The sequence below is a fragment of the Gekko japonicus genome, unplaced genomic scaffold, assembly GCF_001447785.1.
Source record: "Gekko japonicus isolate JY-2015 unplaced genomic scaffold, Gekko_japonicus_V1.1 scaffold81, whole genome shotgun sequence".
NCBI lineage: Eukaryota > Metazoa > Chordata > Lepidosauria > Squamata > Gekkonidae > Gekko > Gekko japonicus.
The window spans coordinates 579,669-604,780 of NW_015162476.1; the positions used below are offsets into that span (position 1 = coordinate 579,669).

General features: G+C 45.4%; 1 protein-coding gene across 2 annotated transcripts; it reads left to right on the forward strand.

Annotated features, from left to right (window-relative positions):
* The first annotated feature begins 125 nt into the window (after positions 1–125).
* BDH2 (3-hydroxybutyrate dehydrogenase, type 2) lies at positions 126–24,917 on the forward strand. Of its 2 annotated transcripts, XM_015405773.1 has the most exons (10): positions 126–160; positions 8,858–8,937; positions 10,170–10,248; positions 13,020–13,116; positions 14,438–14,546; positions 17,482–17,542; positions 19,200–19,313; positions 22,470–22,528; positions 23,459–23,551; positions 23,901–24,917. In XM_015405773.1, the coding sequence occupies exons 2-10, from the start codon at positions 8,866–8,868 to the stop codon at positions 23,952–23,954; spliced, it is 738 nt and encodes a 245-aa protein (XP_015261259.1). In that variant the 5' UTR covers positions 126–160; positions 8,858–8,865; the 3' UTR covers positions 23,955–24,917. The 2 variants fall into 2 exon arrangements, with proteins under 2 accessions (XP_015261259.1, XP_015261260.1); XM_015405774.1 differs by lacking the exons at positions 126–160; positions 8,858–8,937 and adding an exon at positions 6,093–6,308.
* Positions 24,918–25,112: the final 195 nt, after the last annotated feature.

Below are 25,112 nucleotides of genomic sequence, written 5' to 3' on the forward strand. Positions count from 1 at the left end.
TAATATAGTAAAATCTCACTAGATGGCGGTATCTAAACTCCAATGTTTTAAACTCCTCTGAAGAGTTACGTTTCACAGTTAACTACAAATCCCAGCATGCTTTTTAAAAAAAAACTCCAGGGCGAAGGTTTCACAACCGGCAGCTGCTGAACTGCTTGAGGCAAGTGTTTTATTTTTCTTAATTTCTGTCTCCTTAAAGGTAATTGGGAATGCCTTGTATTAAGATATGAGAATTTTCTCTTCATCTCTGTGGACTGCGTATGTTATACAGACGCAGTTTGGAATCCTCTCTGTGCTCTTCTGTTGTTGCTCCGAGAGCTTCAAAGAGGTAAATAAAATTTTGACAGTGACTACTCTGCACTCGCCATTTTTCCTTACAACTTGTGACTGGGCTGGGGTGACTCTAGTAAACCACTGGTAGTTTCGTCCTTGGTAAGTTACTATTGCCAGAAACATAAACGGTATTAATTAGCCTGTGTCCACGTTGTCAACTCAGGTGCAATTAACACGGGGTGGGGTGGATCAAGGTCGCTCTTGTCAGCCCAAGATCTTCACGTGCTTGGTCCGTGAGCGAAAACTCTACTCAAACCTTTACCTGTTGTATGTCTTGGATTTGTATCCTTCATTTTTAATGGTAGAGCAGTGAGGAAGGGGGGGCTTGAGAATCCACGTCCAGCAGATTTCTCGCTTCCATCTTTCCCCCTAGGGTTATTTGGAGTATGGGAAGTGTGATTCATTGCCCTTTGAACTGGCCTGCAGCTGTTCACAGCAGTCTCACTGCAATCCTCAAGAGAGCTGTGCAGCCTTTTAAAACTTTCTGGCTTCCATGAATTTACAAGTGTACAAGTATGTTTAGGATTGCACTGTCTTATCTTTCTGGCAATCAATTTAGTCCTGGTTCAGAATAATAAAATAAATCTTTACACATTTTGAACCTACCAGTCCTTGAAGGCAGTATCAAGTCAATATGTGTATTTCCTTACTTTTTAAGTTAAGTAAAGGTAAAGGTTCCCTTGCTCGAAAGCCAGTCGAATCCGACTCTAGGGTTGCGGTGCTCATCTCCGTTTCAAAGCCGAAGAGCCAGCGCTGTCCGAAGGCGTTTCCGTGGTCATGTGGCCGGCATGACTAAACACCAAGGCGCACGGAACACTGTTACCTTCCCACCGAAGTGGTCCCTATTTATCTACTTGCAATTTCTTACTTTCGAACTGCTAGGTTGGCAGGAGCTGGAACTAGAGACGGGAGCTCACTCCGTCATGCGGCACCCGGGTCTTGAACTGCTGAACTACCGACCTTCCACAGCCTGCAGTTCAGCGTCTTAACCACTTGAGCCACCGCAGCTCCTACTTTTTAAGTTAGCCTTGAACTAAAAAGTAAAGAAATACATTGATTTGCTGCATTTTGAAAATAAATAACAATGACATAAACCATACAATCTAATTAGAGAATCCAAAAAAATCACCTGTTTGATACTGTATGTAATCAATTAAATTTCGCTTACCATATAGGCAAATGTTATGCATACAAACTAAAGGATATTCAGATTTATTGATATGTCTAATAAAGTTATAACCAATAACATGAATCTTCTCCAGTGCACTTGTTCGTCGTTGTGGTTTCTGTGCAGTCCCACACGGCCTGCATGACTGCAGGCCAGCCGTGGGAAAGAGCTTCCAAAAATTTTCTAAAGAAGTTCCTAGTCTCTGGAGTGCTCCCCCTCCCCTCTGTCTATAGAGGTCCCTTTTCCCGCCCAGAGTCATGTGACAGAGGCAGGGCAAACACTCCTTCCCTCAGTTCTCTTCTTGCTACCACAGAAAACAGTGAAAATCCTTCCCTCAGTTCTCTTCTTGCTACCATGAGGAGAGGATGTGCTTCTAAGCTGCTGCCTCATGGGGCCTCAGGAATAAAACCACAAGGTTTTTCCACAGAAAACAGTGAAAGGTTACACCTACAAATTGGTAGGATGGCTCTATTTAAGAAGTGCAGGGAGTGCAGAGCGAAAATGGCCCAAAATTATGATCATTCCTTATGCTTCCTATGTCTGGGAGAGGGCCACGATACAACCACGTGCCCAGCTTGTAGATGCCTTACTCCTAAAGCATGCAAGGGGAAAGCAGCAAGACTTAAAGCCATGTTTTGGGGAAAGCTCTGGATGCCCCAGACCCCTGCGGGGAAAAATGGGCCTAAATGGATAAGGGTGTGAGAGTCCAGTCGGTGACCAGCACCAACACCCTTGTTATCGGAGCCGCAAACTCATGTCTCTACCCCAAGATTGGTGTCAGAAGTGCCTCCGAAAAAGGCTAAAAAGAATGCCAAACACTCACAGCACAGTCCAGCCCAATCATTGTCGCATTGGCACCATTCAAGTGGCCCTCAGAATTGACTAGCTCACCTGCTTGAGGTCATCAATCCTCCCTGTCCTGACCCCACTGATCAGTCTCTCCTCAGAGCTGAGCATCAACACTGACGATCTTTGAACCAAAGCCCCCTCCCCCAGCTCCACAATTCACCATCGGGACTCGATGTCAACTCATTTTTGCATCCAAAGACACCCTCACCATTGAGAAGGGTATCAGGGTCCCCAGATTCCTCAGAAAATGAGGTCTTTGAGGTGCCTCCCACAGGCCCACCCATATCACAAAGAGCAACCAAATCTACAGCCACCAAATCAGTAGCCATCTCAGCAAAATCCATGGTGCCCATTTCCATTCATGATGCCACCGCATTGGGCACAATGGGCACCCCCACAGGCTGCATGGCACCCCATGGCAAGCAACCTGTAGAATATTCCATGAGATCCAGACGGGACCACCAGGACCAATTCCACTCTGGCAGGGGTTCCCCTCCTCACGTTCTGACTCAGAGGATTCAGAAGCAGGCTCAGAGACCACTTCAGTGCCATCTCCTGATGATATGGTTGCTGTCCTGTCCACTTCCTCTCCATCAGAGGACCTTAAGATGTATTTGGAGCAGTTGATCTGAATGGCGAAAGCCCTGGGTCTAGAGTTTAATGCTTCAGAGCCACAACCATCCAACCTTATAATGAAGGTTTTATACAGCCCCGACAGCGGGCCCTGTGGCACTCCCACTGTTGCAAGGGATACAGGACATAGCTTTAGCCATCAGGGCTAAACCAGCCTTGGCACCAGCATCGTCAAAGAAGCTGGAAAACCTCTACAGGATCAGGGAAGAAGGCTATGACTGTTTGTTTTGCCACCCTCAAGCAAACTCCATAGTCTCAGAGGTCTTTCCAGCCAAGGGAAGAGCTGGAAGCCATTCATCCCCCCTCAATAAAGAGGGCAGAAGACTCGACCTGCTGGGAAGGAAGAGCTACTCCTCCATGGCTATGGGACTGAAGGTGGGTAATTTTACAGTGGTCATGGGCCATTACCAAATGTTACTATGGGAAAAGATGTCACAGTTCCTCAAGTCGCTGTCTGTTGATGAGCGGAGTATGACTAAGGTCCTCATTGCAGAAGGGCAAAAGTTAGGGAAACAACAGCTTAATGGAACAGATTGTAATAGTAGGTCAGTAGCCTCTGGCATTGTCATACGGAGATATTCATGGTTACACTCCTCAGCCTTTCTGCTGGATATGAGAGCCAAAATAAAGGATCTCCCATTTGAAGGTCGAGCCCTATTCAGTGACCAAACCAATGCAGTTTTGGATCAGATTAGGAAGAACAAGTTGACAGTCAAATTCCTGGGCATAACCCATACTTCATTGACACCTTTTAAACAAAGATACTTGCCAAGGCATTCCCAGAAGTATCCCCAATCAAGGCCCTATCAAGTACAGGACTACAGACTAAGCTCCTCCAGCAGGGCTTCAGGCATCCTTATACTCAGCAATCCCAGCCCAAGAGGCAGGATAGACAATTGGGAAGAAAGTCCTCCCAATCCCCTAGGGACCAGCACTCTAGAAGTGCCCCATCTGCCTGACTAGGTTCTGACCATTGGTTATCCAAGTTCTTTTATAAGTGGTGCCAAGTTACTGTTGATGGTTGGATGTTATCCAGAATAGAGGTTATTTTTGGGATGTCAAATCATTGCCTCCACAAACCCTCCCCCTTTCTAATGCAAGAGGTCTCCTCTCTATTAGCTAAAGGAGCAGTTACAGAGCTCGTTCCTGAGGCTCCTTTTCTAGATATTTCACCATTGAAAAAAAAGGTGGGGATAAGAGGCTTATCTTATACCTAAGATTCCTGAATAAATATTTGAATGTCCCAAAGTTCAGGATGTTATCCATACAAGAGGTGATGTCCTTTATGGCTCCCAACGTTTGGTTCACCACACTAGATTTAAAGGACACGTACTTCCATATCTCGATACACGAGGACAGTAGGAAGTACTTGAGGTTCAGCTATTCAGGCACCATCTCTGAGGATGCAGTGCTCCCCTTTGGGCTCACAACAGCACCTAGAGTATTTACCAAGTGTATTGCACAGGTTATAGCTAATTTGAAGTAAAAGGTTGTACAGTGTACCCTTACCTGGATGACTGGCTCTTTGTCGATGACTCCCCAGACAGGCTTGGCCCTGCACACTATTCAATCACTTGGGTTTTTTTGGTAAACTGGGAGAAATCTCTTCTCACTCCCATTCAATTTATCAACTTCATTGGGGCCTCTTTAGGTCCCCTAAAAAGGAAAGCATATTTGCCCCTTGCCAGGGCCAAGATTATGTTGGCCCTTGTTAAGAAATTTCTGTTGAACAGATACCAGTCAACCAAACACTTCTAGGTTATATGGCTTCCACCACTGCAGTGGTCCCATATGCTCGCTTATGCATGAGGCCATTGCAAAATTGGTTTATAAGGAACTTCAACAGCAGTTCTGAACCTCACTGGAGGAAACTATCTGTACTGAGAGTCATTGTAAGGTCTTTGGTGGTCCATATCAGAGAACCTCCTTGGTGCCCACCTCTTCACTGACACTTCACTCACTGGGGTGCTCACTGGCAGGGACTCATGGTGAAAGGGATGTGGACTAAGAAAGAATACATCCTTCACATTAACCTGTTAGAGCTGAGAGCCATCAAACTTGCTCTCGCTTCTTTTACAGAGATCATCAGAGGAAGACACATTCTGGTAGCAATGGACAACATCACAACAAAGTTCTACCTGAACAAGCAGAGAGGCCACACTCATCAGGCCATGGACAAAGTTCTACCTGAACAAGCAGGGAGGCACCACTTGTGCAGAGAGGCCACACTCATCAGGCAATGGGCAATAAGGCACAGGTTGCAATTGACAGCTGTTCATATAGCAGGTCTAAACACCACAGTAGCAGACAGCCTAAGCAGGGACACAAGTGCAGAACAAGAGTGGTCCGTATCAGACCGCTATATGGCCCCAATCTTCAGCAAATGGGAGGGTCCTTGAGGTAGACCTATTTGCATAGGTAGGCAACAAATAATGCCATCACGTCTGCTTCAGAACAGCCACAGGTACAGGTTGTATGCGGGAAGCCTTCCATGGCAATGGCGTGTCCACCTCTTCTACTTTATGGTCTCTGTGCAGTCCCACACAGGGGGTTCTGTGCCTGCGCTCAAACCCGATCTTGGAGAACTACAAGAGCTAGCCTCTGGCATTTGGCGCATTCTCTTCCCACGCTCTGGGGAGCAAGAACTGACTGTGAATGCCTGGAGCAGGGAAGGAATGCCCTCCCACTCAGTGTCTTCTCAACCATCATGTTGTAGTGTTAGTGTATGTATGATGTTGTTGTTGTTTATGTGTGCGTGTGTCTACTAAGCATAAAAACTCAAGAAACACAACAAAAAAAAAAAAAGGAAACCTCCATGAGTCTTTTGTGAAAGTGAAATTCTAGTGGGTTAATATGAGAATAGATAGAATCCATAATACATTTAGGTATAACCAAAGTGTTTGATCAATGTGATGTGGTGAAAAAATAGTTGTAGTGTTAGTGTATGTATGATGTTGTTGTTTATGTGTGCGTGTGTCTACTAAGCATAAAAACTCAAGAAATATATTATTTTTTTAAAAAGGAAACCTCCATGAGTCTTTTGTCGTTGACTGTCTCCCTTTCCCTCTCCCCCCAGGTCCTTGGTGTGGGACATGGAAGGGAAGACTCTCTTCAAAGTCTGCCAAAATTGTGAAGGAAAGATCCCAACCACCGACGGGCATTCCCTGTGCCTTCTGCTTGGATGAGACCCATAAGCCTGAGTCTTGTGCCCATTGCAGCAACTTCACCAAACAGGCCCACACTATGGAAGCTGGCCAAAGGGTGACACATGACGTTGCCCCTAGAGGAAGACCTGCTCCACATAGGGCCTGTTTGCCATCCTCAGGTAGAATCGTTGCATCTGACTGCTCGGCTAATCCTACAGTAGAGGGGTTTTCACAGAAGGCTGAACAGGTTATAACTGCCTCTTGCAAACCCACAATGAGAAGGTTGTACAGTTATAAATGGAAAAGGTTTGTGCACTGGAGTGACAAGTGGCCTTGATTCACAATAGTGTAGCTTTAGCAAAATCTTTACCTACTGGAACTGCAAGAAGGGGGTCTAGCGACTTCATCTATAAAGGTTTACCTAGCCACCATTTCATGTCCCAGTCAATGTTCCCTGTAAGCTGTGGAGTCTTGTGAGCAAAAATTCGACTTTGTGAGCTACCGGCATTAAAGTTGTGAGTGAGCGATTTGGCTCCTGCATAAATTAGTATGCTCTGGAGCCATCCTTCCTGAGCTAAGACAAAAATGTGTGAGCCGGAGGCTAAAAAACTGTGAGCTAGCTCACACTAACTCAGCTTAGAGGGAACATTGGTCCCAGCTTCTCTTCTTCTTCTTCTTCAATGCTGACTTGTCTTTAGTCGCTTATAAAACTGCCTTTTCGATAGCGATTACCTATGCCAGAAGGGTAAGCGAACTATGGGCACTGCACTATGACCCTCCTTTTATTAAATTCCACCCAGACAAGGTAGTACTTAGACCTAGTGTAGAGTTTCTCCCTAAGGTGGTATCACAATTCCACCTCAACCAAGACATCACCCTCCCAGTATTCTTCACATCCCTGACATCATTGTCGGAACAAACGCTACATACACTAGATGTACAAAGAGCAATCCTTTTTTATTTAAAAAGGACACAAGTATTCAGGTGGGATAGAAACTTGTTCGTATGTTTCAAAAGGTCAAATAAAGGGAGAGCTGCATCAGCACAGTCACCCACTGGGTGCTCTCTGCAATCTGAACAGCTTACGACGAAGCTAAGGTCTCTTGCCCAGTGTCCCGGAAAGCTCACTTGACATGGGCTCAGGTGTCTTTAGCAGTATTCCGTGCCAGACTCATGCTGGGGAACATCGGCAAGGCAGCGACTTGGTCCTCTGTGTTCATCAAGCACTACTCGATGGACGTGGACTCCAGAAGTGAAGCTGCAGTGGGAAAAGTTCTGCAGTGGCACAGGGGATTTATCTTCTGGTTACAAGTAACATCTGAGCTGAACAGAACTGCTGTCAGTTCTAGCCCCGCGCTGGTGTGAGCTACCAGCCTTGTCCCCACCTCGCCGTCCACCGAGCGGTTTGAAAGCTTCGGCGAGTAGATAAAATGGGTACCACTCCTTAGAGAGGGTGGGCACACCAACCCCCCCCCATGGGGGAGGTTTTAGCCGGTGAACGGAAGGTTTGGCTCGCAAGATCGAAAAGCCTAGAAGATCTCTTCGGCATCAAGAAGCCTGTAATGGGCCGTTCCGGCCAGGCGGTGGCAGTATGGAGCTGCAACCCGAAGAGTCCTGGAGAGGAAGAGCTGACGTCATCTAGCCAAGCCAAGCCGAGTGGGAAAAATGCCATCCGGATCACATCTGAGTTGCAACTGAACAAATCCCCGTCGGCTGCAAAACGTGTGCTATGTAAAGATTATATGTGTTGTCCTCCCTTACCCCTATAAAGCATTGTTAGTCCCTTGTGAAATGAGTAACTGTAAATCGCTCAGAGCCAGCAGCTCTGCAAGGATTAAGCGATCAATAAATTGAAAAATTATTATTGTTGTTGTTGTTGTTGTTGTTATTACAAGTGATTTTCCATTGATCAGCCCACACCCTCTCCTAGGGTAGGTGAGCTTGCTATTCTCCCATGTGGGACTGCGCAGAAGCCACAATGATGAAAATGGAGTTGTACGTACCTGTAACGGTTGTTCATCAAGTGGCCTTCTGTGCTGGCACACATCCCTCCCTCCCTCCTTTCCCTGCTGTGGTCTACCAAATGTGCCTGGGCTTCCTCACAGCGGCGACGGGAGCTGAGGGAAGGAGTGCTTGCCCTGCCTCTGTCACGTGACCCTTTGCGTGGGAAAAACGACCTCTATAGACAGAGGGGAGGAGGAGCACTCCAGAGCCTAGAAGCTTCTTTAGACAAGCTTGGAAGCTATTCTCCGTGGCTGGCCTGCAATCATGTAGTCCTAGGGATGCCAAGTCCCCCCAGGGGGTGGGGAAACCCCCGCGCAGGAGGCCTGTTCCCCGCTGCCGCCGGATCGGGCCCCCGGAGGGAACCCCACCCCCAAAGCACGGGGAGAACCCCCCCCCCAAAGCACGTCACACGGAAGTGACGCAAGCACATCGGGGACGTTGGGGGCGGGGCCACAATCATCCGAGGGAAAACTCTATGGTTTTCGCTCGGATGATTGTGGCCCTGCCCCCAATGTCCCTGACGTGCTTCCGTGTGATGTGCTTGTGGCGCACGCGCACAAAGACTCATGGAGCAAGGCTGGACTCCCCCGCTCCGGAACAGGTAAGCACTTGGCAACCCTATGTAGTCCCCATGTGTGCCTGCACAGAAGGCTACTCGATGAACAACAGTTACAGGTAAGTGCAACCCTGTTTTCCTTCCATAATCAACTCCAAATTTCCACAGGTTGTACCATGGGACGGCTTGATGGAAAGCATATAGTACTCTCTGCTGCAGCTCAAGGGATTGGCCGAGCAGCTGCCATTGTAAGTCCATTTGTTGGCTTTCCGCTGTGTGTGGCTATGCAACTGTTTCCATAACTGGAAACTACAGGTATCTTATGCTTTATGTTGTGGGAGTGAGGCTGACCACCAGGTTAAACATCCCAAATCAGAACAATGGGATGTGCTCTGTATTGTAAACCAAAGCACCACTCTCTATGAAAACATGTTTTTAAAAAGTGGTGCCCTTTGTAAATACCCTTGTAGCAAAGGTACAAGCCTTGGATATGTTTTAGATAGGGTTGTCAACCTCCAGCTGTAGCCATGGAGAGCTCCCAAAATTACAACTGGTCTCCAGACTACAGAGATAAGCTCCCCTGGTTTCTTTGGAGGCTGAACTCTAGCCACTGAGGTCCTTCCCCTGCCCAAACCCTGCCTTCCCCAGGCTCCACCCCCAAATATCCAGGAATTTCCCAAGCCAGAGTTGGCAACCCTAGTTAACTGGCAGCATATCTTATTTAAGGCTCATGCATTTGGTATAACTGCCAGCTTGACTCACATCCCGTCTACACACCACAAGACGGTTTCCTTGGGGCATCACAATCAAGAGATGAGAGGAATGCTTATGTAGATGCTTATCGAACAGAAGGTATTAATAGTAAACAAGCAGGACATTCTGGCTTCAGACTGTGGTTCCCTGGCTATGATTCATGGGCTGGAAACGATCTTTCTTTACCGGGTGTCATGGGATGCCACCTGTAGCCACAGTAAACAGTTCTGTGTTAGATGACCAGGGGTCTAACTCAGTAAATTTAGCTTCATGTAATGGATGGTATACGGGGCAGTGTAGGGGAGGGATAGGGAGGGGGTTGATTCTGAACTGTACCATTCAAAGTACATTCTTTTATTTATTGGTCTCCCCCAGTTTTGTAGGCATTGTGTGGAGAGCCCTAAAACAAATCCTTCCTTGGTCCTTTCGCCAACTGCCTCCGAGGGCTGAATGGCAAGCGGGAAGTGGCCTGTGACTAGTGTTCCCTCTAAGCTGAGTTAGTGTGAGCTAGCTCACAGTTTTTTAGCCTCTGGCTCACACATTTTTGTCTCGGCTCAGGAAGGAGGGCTCCAGAGCAAACTAATTCATGCAGTAGCCAAATTGCTCGCTCACAACTTTAATGCCAGTAGCCCACAAAGTAGAATTTTTGCTCACAAGACTCCACGGCTTAGAGGGAGCATTGCCTGTGACTCATTAAATCTTAACAGTGGATTGTTTTGCTTTCAAGGCCTTTGCTAAGGAAGGAGCCCAGGTCATTGCTACAGATGTCAATGAGTCCAAACTTCGAGAACTAGAAGCATTTCCAGGTATATCTCTATTGATTTGGAACCCCGTGTGTCCTCAGTTCAAGTTGAAGCATCCTATCCGCAGTTCTGCACTTGGCTACAGTTTCAGTCCTAGGCTGATTTATGTAAGAACCACAGTGATATTTTAAAATGAACATGTGTTGGACCTACCTGTAAAAACTGTTTTGTAGGGCCAGTTTGGTGTAGTGGTTAAATGCGCAGAATCTAATCTGGGAGAACCAGGTTTGATTCCCCACTCCTCCACTTGCACCTGCTGGATGACCTTGGGCAAGCCATAGTTCTGTCAAAGCTGTCCTTGAAAAAGAGCAGTTTCTGTCAGAGCTCTCTCAGCCCCACCTACCTCACAGGGTGTCTGTTGTGCGGAGGGGAAGGGAAAGGAGTTTGTAAGCCACTCTGAGACTCCTCTGGGTAGTGAAGGACGGGGTATAAATCCAATCTCTTCTTCTTCTTTGCCAGCAAATTCCCTGGTGATTCCTCTTATCTCCAGATGCGAGAACAATTAGCCAAAGCCTTTCATAACTTGGTCTAGCAGCAGATAAATCTGGGGTTTAAAAACTAGTTTAATAACATGTTGTGTCACCTGCATTTTCCAGGTATAATAGATTGACAGCAGTTATTCAGCTGTGGGCATTTGGGTGTGGACAGTTTTAACCTTGAACTGCGAAGATGCATGTTCAGCACAGGGAAATTATTCATAGCAATTCGGAGGTGCATTGTGAGCTCTGTGTCACTGTTCCATAATTGTTGGAATGGGAAGTGCTGAAGCATGACTGACTAATTGGAAAGCAAGCCACAAATATGGGGTTGTCATAATCTCTTTGCGTACTTTGAATGTCTTCCAGCGGATGGCACTGTTGAATTCAAATGACAATATGAAATGTCCATTGCTGGCTATGAGAGAAGAGTGCTGTTCATCCCTGATCATACTAGCGAAGGGCCTTTGGGCTAGCAGTGATGAGCATGGTGACTGACGCACAGACAGTGTTTTATGGTTATTCAGCACACTGCCAGTGACCCACACCAAAAGTATTCCACTGTATGGACATCAAGGATGTCTAGATGGGCCTAAAGCCAGAAGAGATGGGGCCAGTCTTTGCCGTAAATCTGGTCCCAGTGTTTCTTGCTGTAATTCATCTCCCTTTTATAAATTTTACACTGTTACAGCGTGACTCAGCAAAACAGCAACATGTATTACCAACAATGGGCCTGGAGTGTGGACCGTTGAGTACCTAATACTGTGCATGTTCTTCAAGAGGCTAATTTAAGGTACTAGCTATTACATTCAAAGCCCTCCATGGCCTTGGTCCCTCATATCTACGGGGCCACCGCTCCCTCTATGCTCCAGTGAGCAGGGCCTTTTGCGAGAGTGTATGGCCTCTGTAACTCCATCTTTGTTACAGGCTGCTGCTTGACCTTTAGTTGTCCCGAGTTGTGTGAGGGGACAGCTGTCAGGCTGCTCCCAAGAGAATATTCTTCTCTTTCATGCTTCTTAGCAGCTCTTATATAGGAAGCCTGATTTGTTTTCTCTCACCAGTAGACAGCAGGTATGAGACGGCCTGGCTCATCTAGGATTTGGGATAGCTTGATTAATGATTTCTCGACTTGTAGCCAGTAATTAGGATATAAAATGTTTAGTTTTAGCTATGCATCACATCTCAAGGTCTGGCTGTGTGTGTGTGTGTGTGTGTGTGTGTGTGTGTGTGTGTGTGTGTGTGTTCAAGACCCAGTGGATGGGAGTTTAGCCTTATATTTCTGTAAGCTTGATCACTGCTTATTAAAATTTCCTTGTAAGCAAACCTGGATCGTTTCCTTGGGATTTCTGCGAACCTTGGAGCTCCTGGGCAGAGCCCCAAACAGGGAACCAACCTGCAAATGGACAAGATCAACAACTGCCTGTACACATGCATTCTCTGTTGTGGCCCTTGCCATGTGGAATGGCTGATGAAGTCAGGAGGGCTTCCAGTCTCCAAGCTTTTTGCAAGCTATGCAAAATTGAATTATTCAAGAGAGCTTTTTGCATGGGAAACAGGGCTGCCCTGTTAACAATATAGTTCAGAAAGAAGCTTGGGGTAAAGGGTTAGAGATTGTAGACTATACCACTGTATATAGTTTGTACTGTCTGTTGCTTTAAGTAGGTTCCTTCTATGTAATTTTTGCTTTTGTTTAATGTTTCATCTTAATAAGTATGCTGTGCTTCACCTCTGGTTGGTTTCCAGATTTCTACAAGTCAAATCTTATTGCATTGTCTACCGGATGTCACATGCTGTTGATCATACTGACATTCTGTGTAATCCACCTTGAGTCCCAATGAGAAAGGCGGATTATAAACAAACAAACAAACAAATAAAATTTGCTTTGTGTGCAGCATAATTGGTGGTTCAAGTGATTGCATGCATCCCGAAGTACTATTCAGAGGCAAAAGTTTTGCGTTTTCCCTGAGAACACCTGTGGCCTCCAACTGTGGCTGAAGAGGAAGGGAACAAAATCCCTCTTTGCATTTTTTGGTTCATGCTGGAAGTGCAAAGAGGGGACATGTGGGTGGCTCTGTGCTTCTTCTTCTTCTTCCCTAGCATGGCACAGCCACTCATCCTCTGCTTATGGCCCTTGGCCCCAGTGAGCAGGCTAGTCTTAATTGTTTTGTGAATCATGGCCCGGTAACAGCAGTATAATGTGCACATTTATCACTTGTGATGTGCCACTTAGTCTTTCTTGATCGGGACAGTATAACATCTAATATTACGGCATATGTGTTGTTTAAATATCTTTCATAGGCATTCAAGTTCGGGTGCTGGATGTCACCAACAAAGGGCAAATTGAAAATCTGGCCAAGGAAGTGAAAAAAATCGATGTTCTCTGTAATGTTGCAGGGTAATGTGGTCAATGATGTTTTAATCCCCCTGTCCTTGCAAGTCTGGTTTTTAAAACCAGAGCTGGTCTCTTGGTTTGGTTTGGTTTCAACAGAAATGTTAACAATCTTAGCTACTCAGCATCTATAATGCTGCAACATCTGGTAAACCCAGAAATGACATGGAGTAGTTCTAGGAATTACCAGAAGCTCTATGGTTTTACCTAAAGTTTCCTGGAGCAATTCCTAGAGCTACCCATTTTTGCTGACATTCTGCTCCCTCCATATCACTGCCTCCAGCCCTTCTGCAGGTAGGGCCTGGAAACCCTAGGTACAGAAGAGGAGAAATGAAAGTACATGGTTGACATTATTCTCCATACCACCATCAGGAACTTTGAAGACTGGATACATGGCCTTTCTACGTGTGGACAGAGAATGGGCATAAGCGTTTTGGCCTCACCTCCACTAGCTTTTGAGCATTCGTTAGCATGGAGGAAGTGTCTGTGCATATGTTCCCTCCCTGTGATTGGAGACACTGCTTTGCGAATGTCCCTAATTACGGGGAGGGGGTGTATGCGTGGACATTTCCTGTGTGCATAGATGCTGTGCTCACAAGCTGGCAGTCGTGCTAAGGCAGAGGGTGGGACCAGCACACTGTTGCCCGTTCCCCCTCTCAGTGCGTTCAGAGGGGTCCTGTGCAGGTAGCTTGCAGTTCTGAGTGGAGAAGGCAGAATCTTTAACAGAAACTTCTTAGCATCCTTATTGAACCCAGATTCTTTGCTAGTCTGACTGTTAACAGTTTGCTTAGTATGAAAGCAGCTGTTTATGAAAACAGGGATGCCAGTGCCTAGCCTTGAAGGGGATGCCTATGGGAATAATTGCTGCAGGAGATGGAGAACTTCAGTGTGTGCGACTGTGCCCTGTCAACCTTTGTGAGCCCACTTTGGGATCAAAGTGGAAAGCGTTATAGCGCTATAGCACTATAACAAAACACTCCAGGCATTCCAATGGCGTTGATATATAACGCTATAAAGCAAACTTTTTTTAAAAAAGCTGGAGATTGCCCGCGCGGGCGAAAAACGGCGGGGGGAAAGCGCATCGGAACTGGGAGAGGAAACTGAAGACTACTTGGAAGCGGTTGACGGGTAAAACGCTTCAGCCCCGTTTCCTAAATGGGACAGAAGTGTTTGTATGTGAAATTACAAATATATTCCGGTAGGGAGCCAGTTCTAAAACGGTTCTGTCTGAAATGACAGACCAGAAACCGTTTGGGAACTGTTCCTCTTCCGGATTATATCGTCTGTCTGAAATTCATCACTCTCTTCCATCTGTCTTCCATCCCAGGTATGTACATCATGGAACCATTTTGGATTGCGACGAAAAGGACTGGGACTTTACAATGACGGTCAATGTTCGTAGCATGTATCTGATGATCAAAGCATTCCTCCCCAAGGCAAGGCCAACGTACCTTCCGCTCTAGTCTTTATTTCTTTTTTCTAAGTATATCCCACATTTCACATCCCTTGCCGGTTCTTGAGGTGGCTTATATCACACATGGTATTTTATACAATTAAAACGGACCAATTTTTTTTAGAACTCCAAAGTCAAAATACCTGAAGAAATTAATGGGCTGGATTCACCAGAAGAGTTCACACAAGGAGCTGATGGAAGGGATTTTAGGGAGGAAGGAGAGCCAGTTTGGTGTAGTGCTTAAGAGCAGCAGACTCTAATCTGAAAATCTAGGTTTGATTCCCCAGTTCTCCACATGCAGCCAGCTGAGTGACCTTGGGCAAGCCACAGTTCTTTCAGAGCTGTTCTCTCAAGAGCAGTTTCTGTCAGAGCTCTCTCAGCCCCACCTACCTCACAGGGTGTCTGTTGTGGGGAGAGAAAGGGAAAGGAGATTGTAAGCCGCTCTGAGACTCCAAGTGAAGGGTGGGATATAAATCCAACTCTTCTTCTTCTTTCTGTAACCTTCTCTTTCCCCAGGCAATCTGTCATTTGCCATACAACTGCTCTCTGTGGATAGGCCAATCCTGACATGCAAAATACACCTCAGAAAGGGGGTGGTGGTGGTTTTGCAGCGACAAGTATAATCACTTTCTCTGTTCTGTTCCATGACTTGCAGCTGTGGAAGAGAGGGGAAAGAGGCTATTTTCCTTGATTCTCTTTATTTGTAGCAGCCCCGTCCTGCAATTCATCTTGGTTATAAAGCTCAGCCAATCGTTAAAGAAGAATTTCAGGACAAATTACAGGTTGCCCGAGGAAGGAGAAGGTGGGGAAAGACGTGCTCAGCCAACATGACATGTGAACTCTTCCAGTAGATCCTACCCACTGTAATCACTTGTTCTCTTTATTTGTAGCAGCCCCGTCCTGTAATTCATCCTGGTTATAAAGCTCAGCCTATCGTTAAAGAAAAATTTCAGGACAAATTACAGGTTGCCTGAGGAAGGAGAAGGCGGGGAAAGACGTGCTCAGCCAACATGACATGTGAACTCTTCCCGTAGATCCTACCCATTGTAATCACTTGTCCCTGAAAGCTTAACAAGCTCAGCAGCAGAAAAGTAGGCAAGGGGAGAGGTTGCCAGAATTAGGGGCCACAACTGAAGAGGCCTTTCTTTGTTGTTATTCTGACCTCTAAAAATGGAGGTAAATGTATTAAGGCCTCAGAAGGCTGACTTAACTGATGGGCAGGTGTGTACACAACCCTAGTTCCAAGCCATTTAGACTTGAAAGGTAATACCCAGCCCTTTGACTTAGGCTTGGAAATGAATGGGAGCCTGTATATAATATAGTGTAGTGTAGTGTAATATAATTAATATAATACGATACGATACGATACGATACGATACGATACGATATAATATAATATAATATAATATAATATAATATAATATAATATAATATAATATAATATAATATAATATAATATAATATAATATAATATGACATAATGTGGTTTTCATAACTAATGCCAATCAGCAGTCCGCTGCATTTTGCAATCATTGACGTTTCTACAGTGTCTACAGGAGGCCCCCTTGTAGAGGTGAACTGTAGTAGTCTAACCTAGAGGTGATCAGAACATGTGTAACAGCGGGCATATCTTCTCTTTCAAGGAAAGGCCTAAGTTGGTGTAGTGAGTGAAGGTGGTAAAAGTAGTTGGGTTAGGTACCATAAAAGGACCTAAATGTACATACGTATGTGTTCACAAATATATGTTAGTAAAAAGTTAGTTTAAATGCTGAATGTGAGCAAGGTGAAAAATCGGCTTATGCAGGAAAGGGGAAGAGAAAATATCTCATTCATCCCATTAAATCAACACCAAGCAAAGGAATACAGCAGCCTGAATAGCCCAGGCTAGCCTGAGCTTGTCAGAACTTGGAGGCTAAGCAGGGTCAGTCATGGTTGGTCCTCAGGTGGGAGACTGCAAAGGAGCACCAGGGTTGCTCTGCAGAGGTGGGCAATGTGGCTTACTTGTGCTTATTTCTTGCCTTGAAAATTCCATGAGGGATCACCATAGGTTGGTTGTGATTTGATGCTACTTTATTAATATACTTTTATCCATCCTTTTGAAAATAATCAAGCTTTGTGTTCCCATGGTTTTTCTAGGAACATTATTCTCTGTCTTCTGTGTAATAGGAGAGAGGACTATTGTATTATTTATACAGATGTATAAAGCCTAATATTGTCAAGCATCTGTCCTCCTGACTAACATCCCTTTACATTTCTGTAATTATTTACTATATCAGGCCTACTAGCTTATTTTCAGGAAGGTCTTTCAGGTCCTGGAACCTTGTCCTGGAACAGCTCATAGTGCTATTTAGTTCTAAAATAGGCAGCCAGGCTAAATACTTAGTTGCTGGTACAGAGACTTATGGGATAAGACAATTGATCTTTCCTTTTATACATCAAATATATATTAATCTTAGGCTTGCCAAGTCCCCCCAGGGGGTGGGGAAAACCCCGCCCCAGAGGCCCGTTCCCCGCCACCGGCGGATCGGGCCCCGGGGGGAACCCCACCCCGACGTGCACGTCACCCGGAAGTGATGTGACGATGCGGGGCACGCTGGGGGCGGGGCCACGGTCATCCGAGGGAAAACTCTATGGTTTTCCCTCGGATGGTCATGGCCCCGTCCCCAGTGTGCCCCGCATCGTCACGTCACTTCTGGGTGATGTGCGTGCGGTGCGCGCGCTCCAGACGCAACCCGGGAGTCCCCCACTCCAGGTAAGAAAGCACTTGGCAACCCTAATGAATCTGGTAGTGCTGCTCATGTACCAGATTGCTCTCTGGCAGTACCTTTAATCTACATTCCTGACAAAAGTGTTAAGTTCTGTCTTAAAATAAGATACTTTTATCATAATGGTATAACATGGGGGGGCATGTTTTACAGATGCTTGAGCAGAAATCAGGTAATATTATCAACATGTCTTCTGTGGCATCCAGCATCAAAGGTCAGTCAGTTCTTAAAACTCATTCTAATATTGTGTGTTTGTTTACCTTATTGAGGCATGTCTAAGTGAGTGAACAGCCCTGACTAGCCCAATTTCACCACAGCTTGAAAGCTAAGCAGGGCTGGCCACGGTTAGTACCTGGATGGGTGACCACCAAGGAAGACTTGGGTTGCTGTGCAGAGGGAGGCAATGGCCAACCACCTCTGCCCACTCACTTGCCTTGGAAACTTCATGGTCCTGGGGTTGCCTTCAGTTGGCTGTGCCTTGACTGCACACAATTCTTATTATTAAGTGAGTGAGTGCCCATCATGTTAGAAGATGGCTGCTGATTATTCTGGGGCTATGGCCATATTATTGCATGAGATCCCTCTGAATCACATACTCCATTTCAGTGCCTTTTCAGATGTTACTGTTTGCATGAATATCAGTACTCATCCGGGAGGGGGGGGGTGTTTTCCAATCATGAGAACAGTAATAATTCTCATTCTAGATACAACAGGTATACACCTCAATTTAGTGAATTGTATTTATTGTATTTTATACTGTTTTGTGTTGTTTTATTGTTTTAACTTCGGCATTTATGCCCCTTGTGAGCCGCCCTGAGCCTTCGGGGAGGGCGGGATATAAATTTAAAAATAAATAAATAAAATAAACTTCCTGCTATATACTCAGAGCACAAAAGTTATCTGCTGTTACTCCACGAGACAGTGTGGTGTTCACGGTGTTTTCATGAGTATTAAGACCTGTGTCGAGAAGAGTAATATATAAAGTTTTAGAAGAGTTCCATGTGAAGTTGGTCCTCCAGGCCAACTAAGTTTTGGTGGGTAGAGTGCCTTCTTAGTACTGAACCACATATTACACACTGTTTACTGTAACTTGCCTAGATATGGGGTGTGTGATTTCTAGGGGACCAGGATCCATTGGAAATTGTAGTCAAGACTTGAGGCCGAAGGAGTGGGGAAGACTGTGTTTAGCCCTTTCCTTGCTGGAAGGCTTTTTAAATCTTAAAATAGCCCCAGTTGTCCTTTCTCTTTCACGCCCCTGGGGAAAGTTACTGGGACCTCCAGCTGCTTTTCACTTTAAAAATGACACCAACCTCCACGTAAGATGTAGTTTTGGACTTTAGAGTCAAGGCTACCATCTCAAATCAATTGTCCTAAAGCCTTGCAGCACAGATACTAAAAGGCTGCTGATTTAGCCCTGTGGAAGAGGACCAATAGCAAATGTGTATGCTGATGAAAAGCTGACCTTTTACAGTTGTGATTTTCCTGGGGATGAAAGCATCAAAGTTTTATACCCAAATGAGCCCTTACAGGAGGACCCAGGGCAGAGGCCAAATGAGACGACAGCATCTGTAAGAATAAGAAAAACATGATAGGAACAAACTTATGGAGGAAACTAATAGACTAAACAGACAGCATTTTTAATGTGTACACAGTGAAAAAGCAAAGTAACTTCTATGGAATCAAAACCCAGAAATATTTATAAGGAGGAACCCTGAAATCTTACAAACTTTTTATAAGAAATAACTGGACAAGAAGTTCAGAGCATCTCCTGGCAGTTCAGATGAAGCTAGTGAGAAAGCAGGCTTAGGAGCCTCTAGTGAGATGCAACATTATTTTTCTCTCAAGCATGATTTAATCCTGTTCTCTCTTAGGAGTTGCCAATCGGTGCGTCTACAGCACCTCAAAGGCTGCAGTCATTGGTCTCACCAAATCTGTCGCAGCTGACTTTGTTGATCAAGGCATCAGATGCAACTGTATTTGTCCTGGTAAGAGTGGTTTTGTCTGCCATTTAATATGTTGGAAGTGAAGGACTTTGCACTGTCTCTTAGCTTCAGACTTCAGAGGGGAGACTATAAAGAGTCAGAGAGAGAGAGAGGCCAGGACCCTGATCATCCCTCCTTTCTACTGCTCTGATGCTGTCCCTTTGATGGGTAGATTGCTACTCTCAGGGAATCTTCCTTCCTTCCATCCTGACACCTTCTCTCCACACTGTGCCACTCTTTTCCATCTTGGCACCATGAGGGCAGGACATGCTCCCTGCTTCTCTGACCATCCTAGCTAGTTAGACTAGATTAGAACCCTATCTCTACTCTATCCTGTCTAGAATGGAGTTCCTTACAATAAAGGACTCATATTACTTTTGCAAAGATAAAGGTCCTTTTCACATTACTGTTCTAAACTGGATGTTATTTGTTGTTGGTTCAATTTTGATTAAAGCGGTAGAGGGGTGCTATAATGACACCATTGAGAGGCAGTTTATTTAAAAGTGAGGAAGATTGGGTGGTGAAAAAGGGAAAGCAGTATAGGAAACACTATGAACATTTTAAACAGCACACCACAGCAATTCAGAAGCAGAATGAAGAGGTTGAAAATGGGAAAAATCTAGAATGGAGTTCCTTACAATAAAGGACTCATATTACTTTTACAAAGATAAAGGTCCTTTTCACATTACTGTTCTAAACTGGATGTTATTTGTTGTTGGTTCAGTTTTGATTAAAGCGGTAGAGGGATGGGGGTTTCATACAGCAAATTTCCTTCCATTAATGAGTCATCTCTGAAGTGCTACAGTCATTTCAAACAGTGCCACTTCCCCCCACTCTTTTTCACCGTGCAATCTTCCTCAGACTTTCTTTTTAACATTCTAAAGGAAGCGCTAAATCACTATAGTACTGAAGTGCTATAATGGCACCATTGAGACACAGTTTTTTTAAAAGTCTGAGGAAGATTGGGCGGTGAAAAAGGGAAAGCATTGTAGGAAACACTATGAACATTTTAAACAGCACACCACAGCAATTCAGAAGCAGAACGAAGAGGTTGAAAATGGGAGGAAAGTTTCCCTCAAAAGCAGCTCAACCATGCTTTCCTAACCCAACACAAGCAAGTTTGTATGAACAGGTAAATAAATTCCACTAGCGGCCAGTTACTAAAACGAGACTGTCTGAAATGACAGAAAAAATCCATTAGCAGCCAGTTACTAAAATGGAATACAAAGGGAGTTTCGAAAAGGCCAAAGAGCCTCCGTGTGCAACTTTGTTCCTTGTTAGCACACACAAACCAGATAGTCTCTGCTGTGTTATGTGTCTTGAGCAGTCTGCTAACCCAAATAATCCTTCATGATAAACTGAAAAACTCACAGCTTTGCTGATCAAGAATGAAGGACATCCAGCTTGTTTGTTTCAGTCATTTAAGCGAAGACTTCGGTCATTCTTTAAAAAGAAAAATTGACAGCCTTCAGATAGGTTTGGAAACAAATCAAGGTAGAAACTGCACTTCAGGCTGGCGTTACCAAACCTTTGTTGCTGTTACCAAAACTTTGTTGACGTTACCAAAATATATTGTGCAGGTATGGAATATTGGACGTCAGCTGAAAACATTACCATTAGTGTCTAGAAAGGGTTACTTTAAGACAGACCTTAAGGTGTCCTCCGCAACTGTGAGAATTACCATATCCCTCAGTTAAGCAGTGATATATATACCCTAGGCACAGAGCAGGCCAATTTCTTCTATAGCAGATTTTAGCTACGCCAGGAACAGCAAGGTTAATGATGATCACACGTGGCTGATTTCCAAAGGGTGACAGATACTTTGGGCAGGAGAGAACCAAAACTTGTAGTGATCCACATTAAGGGTGAGCAGGGCTTTTTTTGTAGAAAAAGTCCAGCTGGAACTCATTAGCATAACAGGCCACACCCAGCAGCAGAAACTCATTAGCATATTGGGCCACACCCCTGATTGCACCACTCATTAGCATATTAGGCCACATTCCCATGTTCGCAGAAGTGTGGTCATCCAGCCACACCCACCTTTTGCTTCTTATTCTATTTACCTTGTTTGTTGTCAAAACCCAGGGCTTTTTTGTAGCAGGAACTCCTTTGCATGTTAGGCCACACACCCCTAATGTAGCCAATCCTAATGAGTTTCTACTGCTGGATGTGGCCTGTTATGCTAATGAGTTCCTGCTGGGTGTGGCCAACTTGGGAGCCCGCCGGAACTCCGTTCCTGTGAGTGCGCCCAGGCTAGCCCGGTCTCAGAAGCTAAGCAGGGGCAGCCTTGGTTAGCAGGGGCAGCCTTGGGAGACTGCCAAGGAAGTCCAGAGTTGCTATGCAGCAGCAAAGCACCTCCGTTCATCTCTTGCCTTGAAAACCCTACCGGGTCCCCATAAGTGGGCTGTGACTTGATGGCCCTTTCCACCACTATGTTTCCCTTTGTGTGTTTCCTTTATGGAGATGGCAACATATAGCACCCTTCCCACCCCCACCCCGGTTAACACAGACACACACCCCGGGGTTACCCATATAATTAAATTAAATTTAATTTAATCTTCATGCCCTTGTACTTTGCTCCTCATCCAAAAAATGCAGAGAGGCTTAAATACGTATCCGAAGCCATCCTGTGCTCCAGGCAGCTTATGGGACCAGATCTCCCAGTCACAGAGCACCTTGTGCCTTTCTTTTAAGCCACGGAAGCAGGACTTAAAGGTCAATTAGCCCCCCCCCCCTTTCTCCTGCACAGGAGACCAGACCTGCCATGCCTTGACACTCCTAAGGGCCGGCCAATATAGTCCCTGCCTGTTCAGCTCACCACTAGGAATCCTTATGGAAAATGAGCTCGGTTCAAGTCCAGTAGTACCGCAGAGACCCACAAAATGTGAAGAGCTTTGACTCTCGAAAGCTCATACCCTCTAAAAAAAATCTTGTTGGTCTCCAAGGTGCTATACTGGACTCGAATCGAGCTTTTCTACTGCAGAGCTACCCTCTGAGACTACCTTTGCGGGAAATGAACTCAGATCCCAGGGCTATTTTGGGGCAGGAACGCACAGGAATTGACTCTTTCAGCTGATGTTTTTCATACAAAGACCAGCCCGTGCTGACGTTTCCATATGGGGGTTTGTGATCAGTACTGATGTTTGCCTGTTTCCCCAGGTACTGTTGACACGCCTTCTCTACGTGAGAGAATCCAGGCCAGGCCTAACCCTGAACAGGTGGGCAATCCTTTGGATTATTGCTGTCGAGTGCGCACGGAAGGAACCTCACTCTTGGAGGGCTGCATCAAACACTGTGCTTGCATTGACCTCCTCCCCAGAATGTAGATCATAATCCATTCACTGCACTGACTTCACTGAGTGTCCTTGCAAAAAAGCAACAGCAGCAGCCTTTTCTGGAGAATGTGCTCACTGAGGTCACGTTCCCATACATTGATAAAAGAGAGTCTTCTGCACACTGGGAACGGCTGCTTACAGTGCAGCTTCACTGAGAGCCACTTCTAGTGTTGCTTTTTTCACGGATATGGCCCTTGTGACTCCTGGCTCTTTCACTTTCAAGATCTCAAGTTGCCTTTAAAGTGTGTGTTTCTGAATAGTACCTCGAGAATGAAATTGACATTTAGGTGACACCACAGACTGTTCTGTGGAGCTGCAGTGGCTCAAGTGGTTAAGACGCTGAACTGCGGGCTGTGGAAGGTCGGTAGTTCAGCAGTTCGAGACCCGAGTTGCCGCATGACAGAGTGAGCTCCCGTCTCTAGTTCCAGCTCCTGCCAACCTAGCAGTTCGAAAGCAAGAAATTGCAAGTAGATAAATAGGTACCACTTTGGTGGGAAGGTAACAGCGTTCCGTGCGCCTTGGTGTTTAGTCATGCCGGCCACATGACCATGGAAACGTCTTCGGACAGCGCTGGCTCTTCGGCTTTGAAACGGAGATGAGCACCACAACCCTAGAGTCGGATTCGACTGGCTTTCGAGCAAGGGAACCTTTACCTTTACCTTACAGACTGTTCAGAAGTGACCTGCGTGAATCTTAAGCCTGATGCTAGGTGACTTTAAAAAAAAAATAATAATCAGCAACAGCAGCTCTGAGGTTATACTCTAAAGCTAGAAGCACTTAGAGAGGGAATGCTTTTTTTTTTTTAATCTCCAGGCGCTGAAGGACATGGTGGCCAGGCAAAAGATGGGTAGGCTTGCTACAGCTGAAGAAGTAGCCCACCTCTTTGTCTATCTGGCTTCGGATGAAGTAAGTTTTGGGGGGTTGACACCAAAGCATTGCACCATGCTGTCTGAAATGGTTCCTGTTAAAGTGCTCGTTCCAGCTGGTTACTGCTACTTAAATATGTCTCTGTGTTTATGGTAACATTTCAATCCCTTTCACAATACATCATAGGGATAAGGGAATCAAGTTTAGTATGATTAACTTGTACAGATTCTGGTACCAGTGAATGCTACATTTAGGTATTTACGCTCCACTTTTCTCCCCGGTGGGATCCCAAAACAGTTCTTCTCTGTTCCATTTTATTTGGCACTTTATCACTTCAATTCTACGTTATCTAACATCCCTACTCTGTTCTTTTTTTCTTTTCTTTCAGTCAGCCTATGTGACTGGTAACCAATGCACCATTGATGGCGGCTGGAGCCTGTGACTTACTTTTCTGGAGATTCTTTCTGCAAATGGCAAAGTGCTCTTTGGAGAGCAGAAAAGCTTAAACTGCTCACACTCTAATAAACATCTCAGTACCGCTGGTACTCTTACAGTGCAATCCTAAGCAGAATTACACTGTTCTAAGCCCATTGCCTTCAGTGGACTTAGAAGGATGTAACTCCACTTAGGATGGCACTGTTAATAACTGAAAATGGTTCATTTCCCTCTCCCGCCTGATTTGTCAGTTATCTGGTAGGTGCCTTCTTTTTCCACCATTTTTCTTGTACTATACATTCCCGTTTGTTTCTTTGTTGTGTGCTGCCTGCACATTTCACATTGCCTGCAGCTACCCGAGGAGATGCTGGGGCTGGAACCTGAGACCTTCTGCATGTAAAGGAGAGGCTCTTCCACTGATCCACAGCCCCTCACATTTTCCCTCTCTGTCTGTCCTTCTGTTACAAAGAGGTCACATTTTCCACATCCATTACTATGCTGAATGTCATAGTCATTGGATGTGATCTGTGATACAACTAACTGCGCACAAACCAAGTCTTTCCTCAATGTATCAGCACCATGTAGGGTTTTTTTTGGGGGGGGGGGTTGTCTTTACTACTTAGAGGCTATGTACTTTACTGCTGTAAAAACCCACTGCAGAAACACATTCCTGGCTTTGAACAGTAATGAATAGCAGTAAGACACCCTTACTGCACGCATACATACAGAGGAGTACAAACACAGGAATGACCCACCACCACTTAGCTTTTTCCAGATTGTTTTGTCCATTAGAAAATGTTTGACCACACTGGTACTTGCGTCTACCTTAACTATAGAAGAGGGAGAGGGCAACAAACAGCACATTTATCTCTTGACTATTCAATCAGAAATGTTAAATTGGGGCTCAGTCTGATCATGTATAAAAAAGCTGAATTACCTTTCTTGAAGACCTGATAGAACCAATAAAATGTTTTTTCCAGTATTGTGTTTGTGTGTGCAATCATACACAGATGTCAGTCCCTGCCCGAGGTTGAGTCAGCTCTGAGAAACGCGGTGGGTCCAGGGTCGGGGAGGAGAAGGTTTGAGCTAGATGTAGTCTCAGAATGCCACTTCAGGAAGTTACTTCACTCCTTGGGACGTGGCTCCCTGGTCTCTATTCTGGTGC